Source organism: Falco rusticolus, chromosome 8, assembly GCF_015220075.1.
Source record: "Falco rusticolus isolate bFalRus1 chromosome 8, bFalRus1.pri, whole genome shotgun sequence".
Classification (NCBI taxonomy): domain Eukaryota; kingdom Metazoa; phylum Chordata; class Aves; order Falconiformes; family Falconidae; genus Falco; species Falco rusticolus.
In genome coordinates this window covers 8853863-8876181 of record NC_051194.1, presented here as the reverse complement: position 1 = coordinate 8876181, position 22319 = coordinate 8853863, and the positions used below count along the sequence as shown (strand labels likewise).

At 43.2% G+C, this 22319-nt stretch overlaps 1 protein-coding gene across 1 annotated transcript in view; it reads right to left on the bottom strand.

Moving 5' to 3' along the window:
* ITK (IL2 inducible T cell kinase) overlaps window positions 1-22319 on the bottom strand; it is a 31438-nt gene that overhangs the window by 5171 nt on the left and 3948 nt on the right. The window contains exons 2-12 of the mRNA XM_037398598.1: window positions 12561-12665; window positions 9495-9576; window positions 7888-8016; window positions 7187-7227; window positions 6215-6366; window positions 5685-5750; window positions 5442-5496; window positions 3097-3176; window positions 2311-2447; window positions 1463-1537; window positions 591-762 (exon numbers count right to left, since the gene is read on the bottom strand). Coding sequence (XP_037254495.1) covers window positions 591-762; window positions 1463-1537; window positions 2311-2447; window positions 3097-3176; window positions 5442-5496; window positions 5685-5750; window positions 6215-6366; window positions 7187-7227; window positions 7888-8016; window positions 9495-9576; window positions 12561-12665 — 1094 coding nt within the window. The remainder of the gene's footprint in view (window positions 1-590; window positions 763-1462; window positions 1538-2310; window positions 2448-3096; window positions 3177-5441; window positions 5497-5684; window positions 5751-6214; window positions 6367-7186; window positions 7228-7887; window positions 8017-9494; window positions 9577-12560; window positions 12666-22319) is intronic.

The following is a 22319-nucleotide window of genomic DNA, read 5'->3' as shown; positions in this document are numbered from 1 at the left end:
TATGAAAGCAGAAAGAAGAAAATGTGTAGACCAAGTCTAACATCAACTAGCAGTAAGAATCATCCCATTTTGACGGTAATGGTCACCAAAAAACTTTCCTGCATGGGAAATCATCCAATCAAACAAAAATAAAATCAATTTCTCTCTATTTTGAAGGGAGGGAAATGTAAAAAATACAAACAAAGTAAAAAATCCCAAAGAGAAGTATTTTCAGTTGTGGAAAGAAAAAAAAAATTGCAGGTAAGGTTTTCCAATAAAATTTCCCTCAAGTTTTAAGAGATTTCTCCATCTAATTATTTTTGACAAAAGACAACCTTGCTCTCCAAAACACACCATCAATTAACCCTGCCTTCCAGAACAGCAGAGATCTGGAAGACCACAGACTTAGAAGCCCAGTAATTCACCTACACTTTGAATTGCCTTCCTTTGTAACCACCAGAGCTCACCAGTCTCTTTCTATACTATTTAGATACATAGTAGATAATCCAGGTTTAAATTCCCCAATCATATTCCTGAACATGATCACAACACCCTGGCTCAGTCGTATGAATACTACAGGGACTGATTTTCTTGGTGAAGCTACTACTTACATCAAGACTTTAGCTTCCTCGATGAAATCCTCTTCAGACATTGCTCCTTCACGAATGGTCTTTATGGCTACTTTTGTCTTCTCCAGCAGGTAGCCAAGGTAGACCACCCCAAACTGACCGCTGCCAATTTCCTGTACACAGGTGAGTTCGGAGGGGTTAATGACCAATTTTCCTGTTGATTGTAAGGGAGAAAGGGTAAGGCTCTAGCAGTAAAATGTCAAACAAAAAGCTTTTGTGGGTTAAACGCTGGGACAGGACTCAAAGTGAGACTTTCTGGCTCCCCTTCAAATTGTCTGTCTGACCTTTGGCAGCTCCTTTGCCTAATCTGTGCTGCAGGTCATGTTCAGCACTAGGGACAACAACATCCCTTTTTTTCTCCATTTGTCTTGCCTATCCAGTTCTTCAAGGAGGATTGTTTCTACCTCGCATATGTGCACTACCGAGCACCACATGGTTTTGAGTTTCTTTGATGTCTCCAAGAGTTATAATAAAGATGATACCAGCAAAATCCTTTAGACGACAATACGCAAATGAAGGCATCTTTCAGGAGGGACTCAACTTTCATCAAGTTTTGCTATGCTCTTACTCCCATCACCTTTGTTCAGCATTCATTTTAGTATTTAATGTTGACTTCATTGAGACCCTGGGGTTCTCATCACCTCCCTCAAGGCACCACAGGATCAGTTCATTCAGTTACCAGTGGTAATGACAAAGATATTAATCTAGTGAATAGTGCAGTGTAAAGATCTGAAGAAGGCTATTTGTTATGGTGATAGCCACATGAATATTCATCAGTATCCACAGGGATATTCAGGATCACCCAGCTAACCAGTGAGGAGTGTGATTCCCATATAGTCATGAGAGTGCCATACCATAGCTCAGCCCGGCAGTGATCGGGGCCTTTTTTCTCCAAGAAGAGACCGCATACCTCAAACGGGTGACAAGACCTGGACAACAAAGGACAAGGTGAGTTCTAGTTATTGTCACAGTCATGGGGAGTGTGGCTGTCATTGCCCCAGGAGGCAGGCTGGGTGCTGGAAGCAGATGTATTGTACTGAGTTCTCAGCTCCACTTGAGGGCAGCTGAACCTCTACCCAGACTGAGATTTCCTGCCTGCCAGAAGGAAGCAAATTCTGAGCAGTTTCAGCTTATTTTCCATTTGTACTCTGCCAGCAAATGTGAGCTATGAGTCTGTTAACTCTGATGAAATTCCAAATGGCACCTTTTATTTGTATTTAGGGTCATTGTGAAGTCCAGGGTTTCCCTTGGTACTCCTGGACTATAGGGATGGGAGTCTTTGGTCACTGCCACGTCTGGCTATGGATCTTGGCTATGTTCCTAACTTCGTGTCAAATCAAGGCACAGGGATATATCACCTCTTGGGAAGAAGGCCCTGCAGCGTAATTCAAACAGGCAGCTTGGTCTGGCAGTGGTGACATACCCCCATGGGCTCCCAGGAATGAAAGGGCTCTCTATAGTATGTCATTGCCATCTGTGCTGGTCATAGTTAGCTTTGGAAGGATGAGCAGAATGAAGATGTAATGCTGGAAGGTGGCCGTTTTCCTGCCGTCCAAGTGCCAGGATAAGTGGAAGAAAAGGTGATGCCATTTAACATTTCATTAGAAGGACAGAGGCCTTGGGAACTTTCCTTCATTTAAAACAGTCACCTGGCTGCATGGTAAAAGAGCAGCTTCCCTGGGCAGCATCAGCCTTCACTCACCTCCCGCATTGTGCTGGTGGTAGTTGATGAGTTCGGGGATGCAGTCAAACACGTGCTTTTCTGCCAAGTAATAGCGCTTGGGAAAGTCAGTTGTCTCATTGATGTGATAATGCTTTATAACGGGGTTGTTATCCGTGCTGAAAAAGAGGCGGTTTTCTTTGAGGAAAAGCAGGTTGCAGCAAAAAGACAGGAATCTGGGGTATAAATGGAGGAGGAGCAAGCAAGCAAAGGGGAAAATCTTCCCTACACAGAACAAATGGGGGAGGAGCAAGGGGTGAGCAGCAGTTGCTAAGGAAAGGTGTGTGTGTACATGTATGTTCTTCCTCTCACTCATAGATGGTCTCATCTCTAGAAAGGCTGAGGTTTCCCTCTAAGTGTAGGCTGAGTGCTAAGTTTCTCTGCCTCTTCGTTCTGAAACAAAACTTTCTGCCCCATCACTGAAACCCTTTCACTTATATCACCCATCTATCATGAATCCAGCCCAAAGTTCACGTTGATCCTACTGACACTTCAGCTGGGAAGACCATTGCATCAAAACGACAACCCCGGTGATGCCTAAGTCACTAGTCATAGGCACATCTTTCGATGCAGGGGGAAGCGGAGCCTTCGGTTCACTTTGCGAATGGCAGCTAACTCTTCTGCCTTTTTTGGAAGTGTTTTCCTCTATCATTTTCATGAGCCTTCTGCTCCCTCTTCATCATGCCAAAACAACTACGGTGATTACGCTCTCACAGAAGCCATTTCATTGATGCAATTGATACGAAAAGCTGCTGAGCTCAGCTGTACCTTAATGCTTTGGTGAAAACAGAGACTGTGTACATGCCAGGCTGCCTCGAATCTCTCACCATGAAGGCACCTTCCCTGCCCTGTAAGGGGAGCAAAGGAGAGAAAACTGGTTAGAAGTATAATGGAAAAAAATTAATGAAGTGGGCTGGGGGCAAAGCTCTGCTCCTTTCAACTCTGTCTGCTCAGTCACGAGGATGCGCTATACATGCAGGGAAAAACCAGAGCCACCAGCCAGCTGGCAAAGCTTGGGCTGTTCCATGCACAGCTCTGATGGCTGCCCAGTGCCTGCAGGTACACCCAGCTGGTCTCTCTTGGGTGCTATGTATTTTTAGCTCAGTTTCCTGAGGAAATGAGACTTATGCGCTTGTTCTGAGTATGTGTGGGTGTGGGTACACGAGCATGTGCCTTTCTGTCCCTCCAAGCCTTTCCTCTAGAAAATTTCGAACCCATTGATTGCCTTCAACCGTATCTGACACAACACCGGTGATATTAATTTCATGCAAGTTTAACGAAATGTGCGGCTAAGTAGAAAGTTAAACCCGTTTGAGTGCCCTCCATTGAGAGAGCAGCTACAGAATGAGAGTACAATCTATTCAACACTATACACAACAACCATATGGAAGTGTATGAAAGATAATTTACCAAGGTATCACAAATGGGAAAAGCTTGGACAAGAACTTGCCCTTTCATAAGTGCCCCAGCCATCGAGCATCTAAACCTAAATGTGTAGGAAAGCAGGCTTCCTCCACTCTGGCACTCACAGAACAATTTTCCTTTCTAATTTTTCACTGTAATTGTTTTCTACGCATCTGAATGCTAAAATGTATCATAGGTCATGATCCTGCAGATACTAATGGATCAGAAGGCAGAAGAGAAGATTTAACATCACAGTTTGGATGTAATGTACTGTGCTGACTTATACATTACTAATAAACAATACATTTTTCTTCTGTTTGCAGATAAAGATGCTTTTCATCTGGCATCCCAAATGCCAGATTATTTCATTTCCTCCTTTGCTTTACATAGATTTTCTCCATTTTGTATGACCTCTATCCACCCACCAACACTTGATGCAAACCTGATCCACCAAGCACACCCTGCCTTGGTTTCCTTCCCACCTCCTCAGCAGACTGGTTCAGTTCCAGGTGAGCACAGGCTGAGACCACCACTGCATCCTCTGCTGAGGAACTGCCGACTTCCAGTGTGCAGCTCTGCCCAGATGGCATCAGGCCGCCGAGCTATACACTTTCCTGGGTTGTCTCTTCAACGCCTGTCTGCTCAGCACCTACCATATCTGCACTATCAGTATCTAGCACAGGGGAGCTCTAAAAATGGTCTCCAGGTGCAGAAGCACCTGTATAATGCGCTGTGAGGGCTTTATGACTCCCCTCTAGCAGCGTGGGCTTGCTTGCACAGGTAGGCAAGTATTGGAGACAGCATCCTGACTGAGCCACTTTGAGCTCCATCCTTGCCCTTCCATCTCACTTGACAGCAAGCCTGGCCGAAGATCACTCATGAGCTTGGCCACATCTCCAGGAGGAACCGTGTGAACCAAAATTCTCTGCAGCCACACGGGTGTAGTTGCCACAGAGAAGTTGCGTTGGTAGGACCAAGAGGAAAAATGCAATAACTAAACCATGTGTGGCCACATCCTGTAGGAGTTTATAGGAACTAAAATAATTTTTCAAACCACACACAAAAGCTTTTATTTCTATAAAATACTATAATTCCAAGAAAGAACACTTTATTCAGGTCTCCTGCTAGTGTAAGGCCTGGTTTAAAAACTACGGTTGTATTTGTGTGGAAAATATGAACAACAAGTTTATTCTTTTTATTTTCACTGCAGTCTTCACTGGAAAACTCTGGCTCAACTGAAAAATTAAAGATGCGTGCTCACATGCACACACACATACAAAACTAAAAAAAAACCCCAAACCCATACTTTTGGCTTTCACCCAAAATGTTTGAGCAGGAGATTGGTTAGATTTTCAGAGAACTACTGGCATCCGCAGGCCTCCTGCAGAGACAGAAAAGATGAGCTAAAATCGTGGTTTTCAGTCGACACAGAGTTCTGAAACAGGGTTTTCATTAGCCCCAGTTCCTGGCTGTGTTTGACCAAAGAAGGATGGCACAGCCCCCTGCCCACGCTCAGCTGCTGCGGAGGTAAGGGGGGGTTGCTAGTGGTCCTTTCTTTTGCATCGCACACCAAGAACAGCCAAGGACAGCCTCACAGCGGGAACCCCGGGTTCAGCTCTCTTCTACACAAAGCAGCCCTCGCCGCCTTCTCCTCATTTGCATTAATTAATAATTAATTATGATTGCCCATCGACCCCGCACTAGTTTACCTCATCCTTGAGGAGTGTTTCTGCTTTGCTTCTGCTGATGTTCTTATTGTACCATCTGAAAACATCAAAAGAGTCCAAGTCAGCATTTCTAGGCTAGTAAAATTTGTGCTGAAAAGCTTCCGAATCGAGTGACCCCAGCGCTAGCGGCAGCATGTTATGTGGGATAGGGACATTTGAGGCTTTTAGCTTCTAAAACAAACACAGGGCAATTAAGGGTACAAGAAAAACATAGGCAGAACTTACTCATATATTTGCAGATTCTCGGGTGATTTTTCCACCAGGTAGCTACTTGGCACATAGCCTTCATGCCTGTGAAAATGCGACACAGCATGAGTGCACTAGACAGACAGGATTTTCTCTGCATCTGTGGGAGTCAGCCCTGAAAGATTTGCCTGCTCTTTGCATGCTAGAAATGCTGGTTGTTATGTATTTAGTAGGGTTACTGGAGAAGGAAACAACCGATTGCACCTCGAAGCTTGGAGAGTTTCACAATTTTCACAATTTTTTCCCCGCGTGTGTATGACAGCAAATATCAGCCTAAGCTAAGGACTGTTTATTTTTTCTAAATACACTTTCAGATCCTTTTCTTCATCTGCCTGAATACAAGCAACACCAAAAGGAAGAAAGCTACTGTGAATAACCTTCCATCACTTTTTTCCTGTATATCAGAGGATGCTTAACAAAAGTTGTGCAAGAGGCCAGCATATATGTTCATGGAAGAACAAACTGGATTTAGAAAGGATTTGTAAATTGGCTGTTGGAGAGAGACTTACCCATTCTTATCTTGAATTAGCCACCAATGTTCCTCAGAGCTGTCAATCACATAATATTCCTCGTTATATTGTAACGTCAGCTCCTGTGGATTCTGGGCTTCATAGTCATATATGGCTATGACTAAGGCTTCCTTTGGGTCTAGCAACAATTTCTGCACAAATTAGGCAAAAGACTCATCATATTCATGTTCACGTTCACATTCGCATTCACATTCACAAAAAACAATGGCATGCTCTCTAAAATGGTATTTCCCTGGTAGCAGCGGTGTTCTCTGGGTTCAAAAGCCTCAAAGCTAGGGAAGCACGTCAGAGCATCTAGTGGGGTATGGTGGCAACATGAGAATTTTTAGCACTTTCAGACAATTTCATACAAAAATTTCAGTTGCACAGAAAACAGTTATCTACTCCTTCTTAGGGCAGGATTACCTCTGTCTGATCCGTTCTTCACAGATGCTTCCTAAAGTCCTCTTAAAAGCCTCCAGTGATAAAATCTCCATGGCTGCCTGAGAGGCACTTGCCTCCGGTAAGGCACCCAGCCCTAACAGCCACCCTGCTTCTCCCTTCTTATTAAATAAGCCAATGACATTTTATTCCATCCACAAGTGGTTTGGGGAAAATCACTTCCCTGTTCCTCTTCACAGCAGTATTTCTCATATCACTCCTACTTCCTCACTTACCCTTTCTATAGATTAAAAAAAATGCAGTTGAAGCTTCACTCACCATTGGAAAGCTATTTGTGAAACCAAGCTCCCTGTGCAGGACTGAACCTAACTCTAATGGGGTACTGCTAGTTTATAGCTTATAATAAATTATGGAAAATTTAAGAGAAAAACCCAGGGAATGTTATCAGAGGTGATATTCTACATGACTGCACCACGGTGAACCTCAATGAGGATCTATTCACCACCCACTGCTCGTTAAACACAGAGGACAGGGCACTAAGGCTGGCTTAGCGTGCCCCACGGCACTCACCCAGTTATCTTCAGGAGTGGGAGGAAGAGGCTTCTTCGAGGCTAAAATGAGATCAAGAAAAATAATTTCAAGTAGATCTGGACAAAACCAGGGGAGAAACTATCCAGGTAATGAACTGATAAAAGTGATACAAACGCAGTGAACAGCAAACCTTGGTCTGTTAGAGCAAGGCGTGCCAAGAGCCTGCACCTACGCAGCGACTCCACCACGCAGCATGGGTTTGAAATGGGTACAGATTACTTCAGGAATCACCCCGATACAAGGTAAAAGTGTCTCGGGTGAAGAATGATTGACTAACATGCTTTTGCAGGAGGCAAAGTAAAGATTATGCTTGGCCATTGAAACCACAGAGGAAATACAATTAGGAAAAAATAGGACACACAGGGTTGAATGCATATATCTTAATAAAGCTGTTATTATGGCTTATTGACTGACCGCAGCTGATCAAGTTCTTAGTTCTCCATCTCATTCCAAAGACACCTCTAAACATCACACAGAGGAAGATGTTAATTCAAAACAAAGAATGCCATATGCAATAAAAGATAAGCCAGAATATCCCAAGAAGACAGCAGCATATCTCCTGACAGAAATGGAAAAGCAACACAATATTCTTTGACGTTCTGTACATGACAGATTCAATCTTTTACTTCTGTGAGGAATAAATATTTTAAAGATTAGGATGGTCTTAACAAATCCCATACCATTTTTGGTGGGGTCATACTCCACACAGCCAGCTGCCATCTTCTCTGTCTGAGCACAGCATCTCCACTTGCCATCTATCCAAAAGTCTGGGTGGCACTTTGAAACCAAATTGTTGTTGCTTCTGATTTCTGGAAAATATTAGGGGAAGAAAAAGAAGGGGGAAAACGAATTTATTTGCATTCACATCAGCTCTGAAAGTTGTCTGGAACTGAATGGAAATAATCTGCACTTTAAAGAAGCTTCTTAATCTTGTCAAACCAAGCTTTGGTGAATATTATCAGCCTCCTCCATTAATGTTTTCCTTTCTCCTGAAAGGAGTGAATGCCACCATCGATGTGGAGATCGATGTGGAGGAATAGCCTTCCTGCTGGTGATGGAGCCCCTACCTTTACTGTGGGAGAAGAGAATCCTGCCAAGGTGACCTTCTCTTTAAACTGATAAACACCAAAACCACAGAAGAAAGGTCTCAAAAAAAGAAATAAAACCTGGCAGGCCATATACTCTCCATAAATAAATAAATAAATAAATAAATAAATGAATGAATGAATGAATGAATGAATAAATAAAGAAATAAATAAATAAATAAATATGTGTAGGACATGGACACGTGCTGTTTTGGCTTGGTGTTCAGAAGGAGCTGTACAAGCTGGCATTCACCAGCGCTAAATATTTTTTGCACATGTAAATCCCAGTCTTGAATGTCTGCACGAGTGATTAAAGGTCCTTGTCTCTGAAGCTCAGACTCTATCTGTGATAATAATTTTCCTAAAAAGAATAAAAATTGTCTGCTGGCCTGTTTCAAAATTTTCAAATTTTGTTTTCAAAACTATTCAAATTGTCCAAGACAGGGGACAGTCTGAAAATGTTGAATGAGACAAGGTGATAAAGGAGAAGCTGGGAGCAGGTGCACTCCAGAAGTTTAATAACTGGTTGCAAGAGTAAGTGCATGAACTTGATCATATCTCCACCAGGCACAACATTTTCGGAGTGAAAAATACAGTAGCTTGTGTTATAAACCAGGAAGTTATGACAGAATTTTCATGTAACTAAGTAACACCTTCCTTAGTCAAGCATTATGCTTTGTTTCTGCCTGCGGTGGTTAGTTATTGTGCCTTCACTTCAGAACCATTGCTGCGAACCACAGCACAATTCAGGTTGTGAACAGGAAATGAAAGCTACCCACAAAAATGTTTCTTAATAATCATGAGTCTCTAAGGTTGTTATGTAAAGAAAAAAAAATCTATTAATAAGGACTGGAAAACCTTCTATGCAGAAAAGACTGATTTCTTTAAAAAAAATTAGCCACAGAAAAATCCTCATCTCTTCCTGAATAAGAAACCTCAAATTACAGTAACATATTAACAGTTTATCCTAGAAAGAGGCAAATAAAGTATTCCATGTCCAAATTTTCCACTGCTGCTGAAAACACACCCACCAAATTTACAAGCATTTTGATTTTATAACCTCATTCCCCCTTAGCACTTTGCATATGCTCCGATATAGGACATTGACCCCTCTTGCAGGTTCTCTCTGCATTATAGTTTGTGAGAACGCTGGTCTGGGATAAGTAACTTCAACAATTAGGTGGGCATAGGGGTTTTATTACCTTCCTTCAGCGTAAAGACCCATCTCTGCCGGCTCTCACGGTTGGGTGCAAACACGTAGAGTATGTAGTTATCGTGGACGATCTGCAGAGGAGGGTAAAGAAGGGATCCAGCCATTAGAAGCAATCCCAGATATGCTGGGCACAACGGAGTCACTGAAGGAAAGAGGCGGCAGCCCTCACACCAACAATTACATCAAAACAATGACGTGGGGAAGCGGAGTAACAGAAGCATCACTTAACCTCATTGCCTTTTGGTTATTTAAAATGGAGCAGAAATCCTGATCAAGAAAGGATTCCAGTCAAGCAGTGTTTTAGATCAATTTTATGGTGTTTAGAAATACCTGTGAAATCAATGGAGACGTAGCAGTTTTGGTCTGCAGAGGATTCAGCCCATTACTTGCTGCCTACAGTTTGTCCTTCTAAAGCATCTCTGGGGAAATGGCATCTGTTTCTCAGCAGTTTCTTGTAAGATACCTTCACTTCAGATCTAAGAGCCAAATTTAACTTTTCTCATGTAAGTATAAATCTCAAGCAACTCCCTGGAGATTATTTGGATTACTAGTATTCTTCAAAGTTTTTAATAGCTTTCAGTAGGATTATAAAGGGGAAATAAGAAACTGGAGCAGATGAACAATGAGCAATCAAGATGCTGTTTTCATCAGCTTGGCTCTAAGGATGACCAAATGAAGGAAGAGAAATACAGAACATTTCTGAAGTTTCAGACTAGAGAGTAAAATCATCATGAGAACTGAAATGACTCAGAAATCGAAGCGCATGAGTACATTTGGGCCTAAAATGTGATGTAACATATAATCTGTATTTCTTTTCCAATATTTATCTCAACAATTTACTTCCAAATGGGACCTGGTCTCTTTGATGTGCAGATGCTTTGAAAAACTTTGACCGCTGGCTTTAGACAGAGGTTTCTATAGGAGAGCAGCTGGTTTTTACAGTTTCTCCAGGGGTGCAGATGAGGCAACGTTGATTATTGTTTAAAGAACAGGAAACATTTGCTATCTCTTGGCCTGAAGCCCTTGCAGGCACACGCAGACAGCCGTGTGACTCAGTTGCTTTGCATGCTATGGAGAGATAAATTATAACCTCTTTTACAGAAAATAGAAATAGGGGAGGAATGATTCCCGCTTATTTAAAGCCACTCTTACTGGTATTATTGTTATGTGTCTATAATGTTTGGACAAACTGAGGCAGATTTTGAAATATGCATTAAGCAGATCTCCAAAAGACACAGCCATGAGCCTGCACAACTGCACAAAATCACTCATTTCATGCCTCTCTGCAAAGGGCTCACTTGCCAGATAAGCCACACAAAAACAAAGAGCCACTGGTGGTTCCCCAGATTTAAGCTGGGTGCAGCCAAGATATTTCAACCCCACCCCCCACCCCCAGACAATGTAATTTTACAAAATACCACAAAACTGACTGTGGGATAAAATTCAAATGTGCTACAAGCAGGATCAATTACCCCGAGCTCAGCGGAGCACTGTCCATCATGACTGTCCACTGTTACCATCCCACCAGTACTGGCCACTACCTTCACTTTATTTTGCTATTGCTACAAGCATTGGAGATATGGAGATATCTGAAAATTCTGACAGGAGCCAAACAGATCTGAGCATTTGTTCCTTCTCTAGCTCATATTTACTCACGTTAAGAGCAGTTGAGATTCCCCTGTCCAGCTTCCCCCCAGCCAGGCAGCTCCTACCCAGCCCCAGTTAAGAGCTTTCCTGTTGGGCTGCTCATCGAGAGCCCTTGGCAATGTACGACAGCATCTGCTGCTGCTCCCAGATGCCCATAAACACGGCTGCAACGCTCTGATCATCTGGTTTCTCAAGTGCTCATCACGCACCGACACAGCAACAGTTCGTAATATTCCAGGACAATTTTTATGATCCTGGCTGGGGACCACCCCAAGCTGGAGGGAGCATTTCCTGACCCAACCTAGTTTGGGAAATTATTTCCTCTCCCTTCGTATATCTCTGCAAGGCAACACGTTCCAGGGCTCAGACTGCAGCATGGTGGATATGTGCTTTTACTGTTCCAATGAAGATTTAGAGAAAAATCTACAAGCTACTTCATGATTTATCAGAATGACAGTACCAAGCCAAGCCTGGTACTGGTTTTGAGATAACAAGAATGGGAGGGTGGGAAGAAAAAGAAAGAAATCTTGCTTTATGGTTGTCTTTTTTCTTTTTATGAAGTCATCTATCTTTTTAAACAATTTTGTGTATGTGGTCACAATCATTAATGTTTATCTGCAAATCTGAGCCCAGATAATTCATAATTAAAGCCATCTGTGAACAGAGATGGCCCTGTATTTGCTGAAGTCCATACACCATAATTAGTAGGAGAAATACTGTCAGCAATATGATAAAATTCTGATAAATGGCAGCATAGAGAATAACATAATAAACGGGAAATTTGTGTTGCAATAACTGAGCAAATATTCTGTGGCATTTATGTTTACATGCCAATGTAAATGTGTCCCATATGTATCAGTAATTAACACTAGACAATGTGTTCCTCGTCCTAGAGCTAGCACTGTCCGCCTCTTGGTGGTTAAGCAATCTCATCCCTAGAAGCCCCCCCTCCCCTGGCCTGCAGCGGGGCCCCTGGTGCATCACACTCACCAGCTCCTGGTGCAAGGGCCGCTGGACGGGCTCAGTTTCAGCACCACGCAGAAAATTGTGTACATTTGTAAAAAGGTAAATTGGCTAAAACCCTGGGTGGATTCCCCCAGCGAAAGACGGGCATTCCCTGAACCATGAGTTAGTGGGACAGCTGAATATTCTGTTAAACAAGGGATGGGATTAGAAGATCTAATGATCCTTTCCAATTTAAAACCAATGAGTGGAAGAGTTTATGGATCTTGTAGTAACACTCAGTCTCTGACTCCCCAGTTCATTGCAAACCTGGCTCTCTTTTTTCTTCCTTTGTTGTTATTTGCCTTGATGTTGTGTACAATGATGACCGCACTGTGAGGGAGAATTTTATTGAAATGGGAAATTAAGTGATATCTCTATCAGTATGGCCTGCAGACAGACTCACCTGGAAAGGATATTTATACTGACAGGGAATGATGATGTCACTTTTCACGATTTCCACACATTTAATCCTGGAAAGTTCCACAGAACCCTTCAAAGTCCTTTTTTTCTAAAAGAGAAAAGCACTTGGTTAATGCTAATGACTGTGGATTAAGTGAATAATTAGACAAGACTGTTGTGTCCAAGGGAGATTTAATTTGAATGGAGTAGAAGCAAATTAACTGATAATGTGAGACATTTAAAATGATAAAGAATCATTCTCATATCTGGCACTGCTATATGGGTTGCACAAACACACACATATATGCACGTACATATATTTCAACTCAGCACATGGATTCTTAGCGAACCAGTCAAAACCTCTGGTTGAAATTCAGGTTTTACTTTTTTCTTCCATGTTCTTTTATGAATAATAGAATGTTCTTTTAACCAAAAAGAACTCTTTTCATCAAACGTTCAATTTACTAACACCCCAGTTTCACACTGAAAAGCTATAAAAGAATAAATATTTTATTCAATTACTGAGAATTTCAGAACTATCCATTTTATCTAAAATGTAACTTTTTTACTGCGTCTATTTTCCAAGAAACAAAACACTTCTCTGTTTTTGTTCTGTCTGGGGTTTTAGCTAAGAAAAAAATAACAGGAAATTTTGAAATAAATAATACCTTCAAAAATATCCTGACCAGTTTTTGGTTTCTGGCAGCCTCTTCTGTGTTATTATTCATCATATACCAGATACCTAGATGTCCTTGTTTTGGCTTTTCTCCTCAGTAGCTGGTACAATGCTGTGTTTTGAATTTAGCATGAAAATAATATTGATAACACACTGATCTTTTTAGTTGTTGCTGGGTAATGTTTATACTAAGTCAAGGACTTTTCAATTTCTTCTTTTCTTTCTGCCAGCCAGAGGGATGGAGTGGCACAGGAGACTGGGAGGGGACACAGCCAGGACAGGTGACCCGAACTGGCCCAAGGGATATTCCACACCAGAGAACATGATGCTGAGTATAGGAACTGGGGGGTCTGGCTGGGCATCGCTCAGCAGGTAGTGCCCCACTGTGTTGTGCATCACTTGGCTTTTTTCACTTTTGGATTTTATACCTCTTCTCCCTCCGATTACAATGATTATTATTGATTATCATAATGTAATATTTTAATTATTAAATTCTTCTTATCTCAACTGATGAGTTCTACCTTTTTCCCAAAACTCTTCCCCATCCCTTTGGGAGGCAGGGGGAGTGAGCAAGCAGCTGCGTGGTACTCAGTTGATGGCTGGGGTTAAACCACGCCACTAGATAACAGTACGGGCAGTTAGGAAAGGGTAAGAAAAGAACAGATATTCAAGCATCCTAGCTACCTCGGCATACTCGATTTCCCCCTGAATCTTTGCCCCATAGCTCCTTGGCAAGTGGCACTGAGCTTCTGCAGGAGCAGGATGAGAGGGATGCGGGCACGTGGCGGATGGGAGCTGAGCTGAGGCTTGGTATCTGGTGCAGGCTTCGGAGAGATTCACTACAAATGCATTTGCTCTTCGGAGGCAAACTGGTTTCCTGTTTTGATTCATTTTCAGTAGGAATTAAACACTAGCTGTCTCCCAGCCCAGCTTTGTGACAAGGTGGCGGAAATGGGTGAGATTTAAGAACTCCAACAACACTGCAAAAGCTTCTGTTTTTCAAACACAGGCAACTGTCAAGGGGAGAGAGCGTGAACTTTGGTGACCGAGCTGTACTTGCCACAGGTTATCAGAGATACAGTAAGACTTCAGCAACACTCGCCCTCCCTTGGACCCCCAGCGCAACCCTTTGAGTCCTTCACCCTCCAGATCCTCTTGCCCCTTGCTCCCTATGTCACCATGACCCTGCAGCTCTGCCCTGCTGGCAGTGGTTGTCCCCACTGCTGTGCCAACTCTCCCTGCTGCTCCCTTGCTCCTTTCATTACTAAATATAGCCTAAAACAGGGAAGCAGCTGATGCCACTGGAGATGGGGTGAAGTTTGCCACAGTGTACTGTCAAGCAGCCCCAAAACTGAGAGACCCCAGGGCTCCTCAGACCTCATTCTTGCACAAACGGGCTGGGTATTTTGCCTTTGTATACTTGGACTTGAGGACAAAGAGGGAAATGACTACTGTGTGGTCTCACATTGCTTTTGCTGGACTTTGCTGTTGTATTGGGTTTTTGTATTTGCATTTGCTTGCAGTTTAACCAGTGCCTCTGGGTTTGCTCCCAGGAATGTCTCCTGTCGACAACATCTCCTATGTAGCTCTATGGGGTGGAGTGGGATTTTTCATATCAGTAAACCCAAGGCCATAAAGCACCCCGAAATGTAAATACCAATTAACTATCAAGAGTATTCCCAAGCGTTAAAAGCCTTACTGCACCCTATTTTCACCATCTATTTTCTTTCATTCCTGTCAATTCACTTCTTCTTCCAGCTTTGTCTCTTCTCCACAACATCCTCTATCATTTGTTCTGCCCCTGGGACTTCTACCCTTTTGATGAGACGTAAAGCCATTTATTTCCTATAAAACCCTTCAATTTTGCTAGAATTGAACCCTCCTTCATCTTACTCCTTTGAAGTCCCAGGGCTTAACCACATGTACTTCTCCTCTGAGGCTTTAGGAAGCGATGCTGTGCCAGTCACGCTATGCTTTTTCACTGCAGACTAGTTTTAGTTGATACCTTTCTGGATTCTACTGAAAGACAGGGTCCAGCCTCCCCAAGGAGCTTTCTGCAGTCACCTTTCAGCTCTCATCACCTACTGTGCTCTTTTTAATCACACAATTTGGCAACGGAACCTCCTCATAATCTCATGTTGCAGTGCAATGTCAGGGTGCATCTCACAGCCATTGCAGTGCCGCAGATCCTCAGCAGATGGGACTTGGTTGATAGAAAACAATTACAGTCCTCTAGCAGCACAAACAACTGGAATTACCACTCACAAACCCGGCATTACCCAGAAACTGGGCTGGAAACTAAACATATCCCTGCTTTTGTGATGCTTGACTGCACTTTAATCCAACAAAAGCAACTGGGCCATTTGGAAGGGAGTGGAGAGGAAAAGCCTCTTAAAAATGGTCTCCAAAAAACCTCGGAGACTTGTTCCTAAAAGGGCGAGACAAAACTTGCTGACAGATCTTCATTTGTTTTCAGTCTGCCTGGAGTATAATTAAGTAGATGTTTTAGCTGGTCGGTCAGAAAAAACAGCAGTGGTCTTACTGTGAAATGTGTGTAGAAAGATAACCGAGGCACACCGCCGCCTCACGAGAAGTACAGTGTGCTGCAGATTGTCTGTCCTGCTCGATTCCTTTTGGTCCGTTACTTGCAATATGGCAATTCTGGGAAGGAGAGCTAACAGCTCTGAACGCCTTCATCTTTGGTATTTCACATCCTCTTGCCAGACAGCTCCAGCAGCTCTTTCACTGATTAATCCTTTAGTTTGTATCTACTGCATAAACTCGATGACCCCAGTGGTCCCTATTTGCCTTAGATACTAGGACAGCTGGCTATGGGACAATTGACATAGCCCTGCTCTGCAACACAAGAAGGTATCTCCCTGTGCTTGCTTGGGGAACGAGCCACCTGGCATCTGTCGGGTGCTAAGACTCACCACCAACACTGCTACTCAGCCACACCGTGACAGCTTGGCCACCCACCAAAACGAATCGCTATTGCCCAGCGCACGGTCTGTACCAGGGGAAGGAGCGGGGATGTGGAGCCCACGGCCAGAGAGCAGCGAGCTGGCAGCGGCCGCTGCAGGTGACACAGACCTGCGCCGTGAGCACGCTTCCCGACCACGACTCTGTACCCTCCGGCTTCACGAATGTCGTAAGATCTTGCAAGATACGGGGCTGTGCAGTCTGAGAAATGTGCCACTTTCTGGCTAACACTTTGCTGTTGCTATTTGCGAAGCCCATTCATCAAATGCGCTGCAGCAAACGTTTAGGCTGAAGCTCCCTTGGTGGATGCTTAAAGGTTTTGCTGAACCCCACTGTATTTACCAAAGGGCCCCAGCAAAAAAACAGCCACCAGTGCTGGAAGCGGAGGGAAGGGAGGGAGGCCAAAAGCCAGGGAGAGGTAAGGCAGGGGTGGGCAGAGCATTATCTCAAGGAGCATGGGAGGAGAGAGCAGGCAGCATTTTCTGGCAGGCAGAAAGGCAACATGCCACGTCTCATAAAGCAGCTTTGTCCAGAAGTTGTGTAAGGACTTGTACCTTGTTTCTTTTGTGCTGGTGAGGGGAAAACCAAGCAATTAAGACTCACGTGGTTCCAAACTCCTCGGTAGCGATCACCACCAAGGGCTCTCCAGGCTGCAGCCGGGCTTGCTTTGCCCCTTGTCACTGGGTGTTTGCATCCTTTGCGATGCTGGCTACTCCTCCCAGCCCAGCTAGGCGCCTCGCAGCAGGATGGAGTATGGTCCCCTCTGTATCCCTGCTGTGTGCCCCCTTGGATATGGGGTCCTTCCTCCTGCCATGAGATCTGCCCATGAGCCCGTGTTTGCCCGCTGCACCTCAGTTGCAGCTGGACGTTTTCCCTGACCTGAATTTATAGCTGTGGTGGAGTAAGGTAGGAAATTCCAGTCCTCTCTGAGCTCACTGACAAAAACATTTCTGTCAACAAAAGCATTTAATGATCTTCTCTGTAGCATCAGTTTTTTGTAAGAACCTGAGCCAAACTTCGTTCCCTGTTTTCACTTATTGTCTTGACTAGAAGGAACCATCCTTAACTGGTGGTAAAGTAAATGAGGGGACTTAGCCTCAGCCCCTGGCATGACCTGCTTGTCCTGTGCCACTTGCTCCCTGTCCCTCTGCTCCGGCTGGGCTCAGTGTGCAGCCTGGACAGAGGCAGAAGCTGATTTTGGTGTTTCTTACTCTGTGGGCTTCAGGTGGTGAAACCAAGCCAGGGTTTTGTTGGGTTTTTTTTCCCCAATGCTATATACAGTCCCTCAGGAACAGGCAGGGGGAAAAAAATGCAAAAAAAGCAAAAGCTTTGACTTGTGCACGCCGCTAGGATAAAGTGCATGTAATTGTGAAAAGAGGCTTGAATGCACATTGAAGTATTTTTGGAGAGGCAGTGAGAGACTGCTGTGCTGGTGGGAGCAGTGCCTTCAACATCTGCTGCAGGTACTGGCCTTAAGAGGACTAACGTGGCTCTGCAGAGGGCTTATACTAGCACGGTGAATGCTCTCCAGGCCCCGTCCACAACTCTTGCTAATGACTCAGTGACTGCACACAGTAACAACAACTTAGCATTAACAACAATATGACTTAACCATCTCATTACTCCCATCTGTAGCTTTTTCCTGCTGGTTTCTAAACCGTGGGACACGTGCACCATGGTGAGATCGAGAGGTCAAAACAGGCTCAGGAGGGGGCATGAGCTGGTTTCATGGAGCAGAGGCAATGCAGCTGCCCTGGGGCAGTGCTTGAATGCAGGTAGAACTTCACGTGTGCCTTTTCTGTGGCTTTTTTTTTTGTGAAAATCAATTCCTATTCTAAAATATGGTAATACAGTCCTTGGCTTCCATCTGTGTTGATGTCCTTTGGCTGCACTTCCATATAGGAAAGTGGATTTACTGAACTTTGCTGTATTTACTGAATTTACTGAAGTGCTGTAAATTCAACCTGGGATCTTCACACTTTTTTCCCCTTTCATTTATGTTATCACCTGTCACGAAGACTATGGAGTCTAAGCTGTACCGTCAGCCGTGCCTCTGCAACCCCACTGCTTTTAGGACCAGGAACACCTGCAGTGTTGATACACAGGCAGCAACAGGACAGGGGGGGAAAAAAATACAAAAATAAATGCAGAAATCCTTTCCACTCAGCTGATTAGGGCTAAGAGTGAACAGAAGTGAAAACAGAGAGGGCTCTTGTGTTCCCAGAGCCCGCAGCTGTAGCTGAATGCCCACAGGGGGATGTCTTAAGTAACAAAGTGACAATTTTATGATGCTGCTATTAAGAGCACAGTAACCAATTTTAAATATTCTCCCAGCTCTGAACAGCAAAGGGACATGGTGACAGCTGGGAATCGGCATGGGCTGCTCCCGGCTCAGCGCACGTTCTCTGGTAGCACCTGAGAGCAATGAGCTCAGGCTGGCGTAAGATGATAAAACCCCAACAAATCCCATCGTAAAAATGCTGTCTTCACGATAGTTTAGGCTGATTTCATAGTGATTGAAAAAGTTATTTAAAGCTGAAGAGTCTCTCACAGAGCTGCCTCTGAGCTTCAGAAGTCTAAATAAGGTCTAAGTTTGTATGGTCACATCCTCCAAGATATTCCCTATCAGCTTTCAGGAGAACATTTGAGGTTATTTTTGTAGTTTTACTCTAAACAGCATGTACTGACCACTCCTGGAGACAGGCCACTTGGCTCATGGACTGCTGACGTGATCTACGAGCACACCTTTATACTCTCATGTGCTTAAATTAAGCTCTAGGAACAATGAAGGTATATATGTCCATTGCTTGCTCTGATTTCTCTCCACGTAACTCCATTAGAAAATATTTACCATCACCATACAGTGTCTCTGCTCGAGCTATTAAACCATCATTTTATGGACAACACGGCTTCAAGGCAAGAGACGTAATGACAGGTCTAACCACTGGTAGGAAATAAGTGGGTCCATGAGCAGAGCACTCCAACAGACCTGCCGGACCCTCTGCAGACAGATCAATGCCACCATGAAGCAAAACCGTTGTGCAAGGTGTAACACCTGCCAGCGGCAGAGAGTTCAACTGGCTTGAACTTCATCTTTTTCAATCGGTGACATGTTGCTGCCTTTCAGGTATGATTTTCTTCAGGGCTTGCTGAGCTTCTGAAGTAATCAGAAAAGGAATTTCTTGATCTGCTGAGCTGCCCAAATTCTGCTTATGCCTACGGTGTTGCAGAATCTCCAGTTTATTTGCTACTGAGTATGGGTCTCTCATAGCCATGTGTTGGTGCTGAGATGGCAATGAAGAACACCACAGAAAATAGTAACTAGGAGCTTATGAGGTATCACTGGGCTTATTTTTCGTGGTAATTCTCCTGCTAAAGTATTTTTCCACTGACCAAAAGACTTGAGCCTGAACTTGAACCTCCTTGAACACTGCGTTGATACAATTACTTTCTATCTCTTATCATATCCCTTATCTATACACTGTGGTATGTGCTGTTTTTATTATTAATAGTTAGGATATTAAGAACTGTTGATTGCTGGATTCACAGAAACTTTGCCTGAATACTAGCATCATCCAGTATTTGGGGAGTTTTCTCATTGGGAACACTGATAGTTTGAGGTTTTATGAGACATAAAACAACCTAAAATTTCGAAAAATTAAATTAAAAACCTGAACTGAGCAATTTGACTCTTAAAGGAAAGTTGTAAAGGATTTTGCATTTCCTACCAATACTAAGTGCTCTCAAGGAAAATTGGAAAGAGGTGATAATTGATAATATTAGGATTTTCTGTAGTACTCTGACTGTTATGTTATATTTTAATACCTCTAAATACCTTGTTATATCTGATATTTAAATCTTTAAATGTGGCTGCTTGGCTTACATGCCTATCATGACTATTTTGTCCTCCTGCTTCAATTAAGAAAATTAATAAATTTGTTTTACAGCTATTTTCACGAAGGTGTTTCAGAGGTGGGCACCCCCTTGATGCAGAGTGCATTGAATTGTGTTAGATGAGCCCGACCTCAGACATTGCACACTTAGCCAAGAGCTCCTGCAGGCATTGCAACAACATCAGTGGCAATGTTGATTGCAATATAAAGCAAAGGCAGTCACTGGAAACAAAGATGGCCAGAGTAGAAAAGTCTAATAAAAGCTAACCGTTAGGGAATCTTGATTTTATTGCAGTATATTCACGTTCAGAGAAATTCCTTCCTTCTTAAAGATATAAATGAAAACACGGGTTGAAGATTCTGCCGCGTCCTTAGTGTTCTCTGACAGAAGAAAGATTTGTGCTTTGTAACTTAGAGAAAATGGAATTATCTGACATTTGTTGGGAAGACATTGCTCAAAGTAATTGTAAAACATTCTTGAAAGATTAAAGAACAATAAACAGGCAAAAAGTAGGAGTAGAACTGGGTATGCACAGAAAGTGCAAAAATTAAATAATTATAATCAAATCCTGGAAGATAAAGTTTGTTATTCCAACAAAAAGAAGCTACTTTTATTACCAGACTCTGCCACACATTTGTAGAGTTAGAAAGGCCACAGACACCAGACACAGAACTGCCAACATTTTGCTTCAAGCAATCTTGCCTAGGCAATATCACCACCCTGAATCATGCCGCAGGTCGTGAATGGGAATTGCAAGAGACGGGAACTTTGTAAATATCCACAAAAACATTTGATAAGATGCAGCGGAACGGGTTGCCCAAAGATGTGAAATCTCTGTCCTTGGATTTCAAGCAGTGGCGAGTCAATGCTACCGCTGACTTGTTCTAGTGTTGGCGATAGTCCTGCTCCGAGCGTTGACCTAATGCTGGCCCCGTGCACGAAGCCCGACTAAACTGAATTTAGAAGTGCCACCCAACCAAGTATTACCATGATTATGAGATTTCCCAATAGAAATGAGGCTCATTGTGGCAAACAACATGAACTTAATCCTCTCTCAACTCAAATAATACAATTCAGAGTATTAAAAATATCCATTTTAAATTCACAGAGGTGTCCTAAAGGATTCATTAGGCACAGGCTTGTACATTGTCTCCACCTTATTTAAGGTTGTATTTATTTCATTATATAAAAATTCATTGAAACAGCTGCGATGTAGACAGATGTCAAGCCTGACTTCTTTGTGGGTGATATGAGTATTATTAATAAATTAGTTGGAGATATGCATCAGAAGACAGATGGTATTGCAAATTCTGGCAAGCAAACAGAACTTGTTAATAAATACACGACAAGTCATGAAGAATGATGTATCTACTCAGATATGCATTTGGAAGGCAGTCTTTAAAACCATAATTAAATTCACTTTAGATGAGGATTATAGCTTCATGACTGTTAAGGTCTTCAGAATACCCAAAGCAACGAGAAATGGTATGAATAGTCACTCTAATTAATAGGAACATCAAAATGGAGATTTTTAGAAGAAAAGTTTTAGTCTGTTTACATTAGAGTCCTGGGTGGGTGGTGGGGGGTGGGTGGGGGTTGGAGTTGGGGGGAAGTCCTTGCAGGGCAGGATGGACAAGTTGGATTCTGTGTAGAATAATCAAGGTAAAATGGACTGCCGGCTCGGGGGAGCAAAACGCTGCTTTTGTTACTGTGGGTAGCTGGACCGATGCAAGTAACTCGGTGTGCAAATAATGCAACAGAAGCAGCTGAAGCATTTTTAGGATGCTGATAAAAGGCTTTTCAGCCAACTTACTTCTTCCTTTGTCCTCCTGGAACAAGAGACTGAAAGCAAATTTCAACACATGCTAAAGTGCCATCTTTATATCTGAATAGCAAAGATCTGAATGAAAGAGCCCAAGACAAGGCTGCCTCATGCTATGTGACCTCCTAAGCATCTGACCAGTGTAGGAAGAACAGCGCTGATGTCAATGAAAAGGGAACCCAGGCCCTTTCTGTGTGCGCCTTTCACTGCTGCCTTTAAAAGCTGGATTAGTAATAGCCCATGAGTGCATGAAGATACAAAATTTAAAAATATTCATGTGCCTGAACTTCCCAGGTGTTAGGTGCACGTCTCGCCATCCTGAAACACTTCTCAGAATGCCTGTATAGGACAAGATGCCTATTTTTGAAGAGGGAAAACGGTAGTGTAGG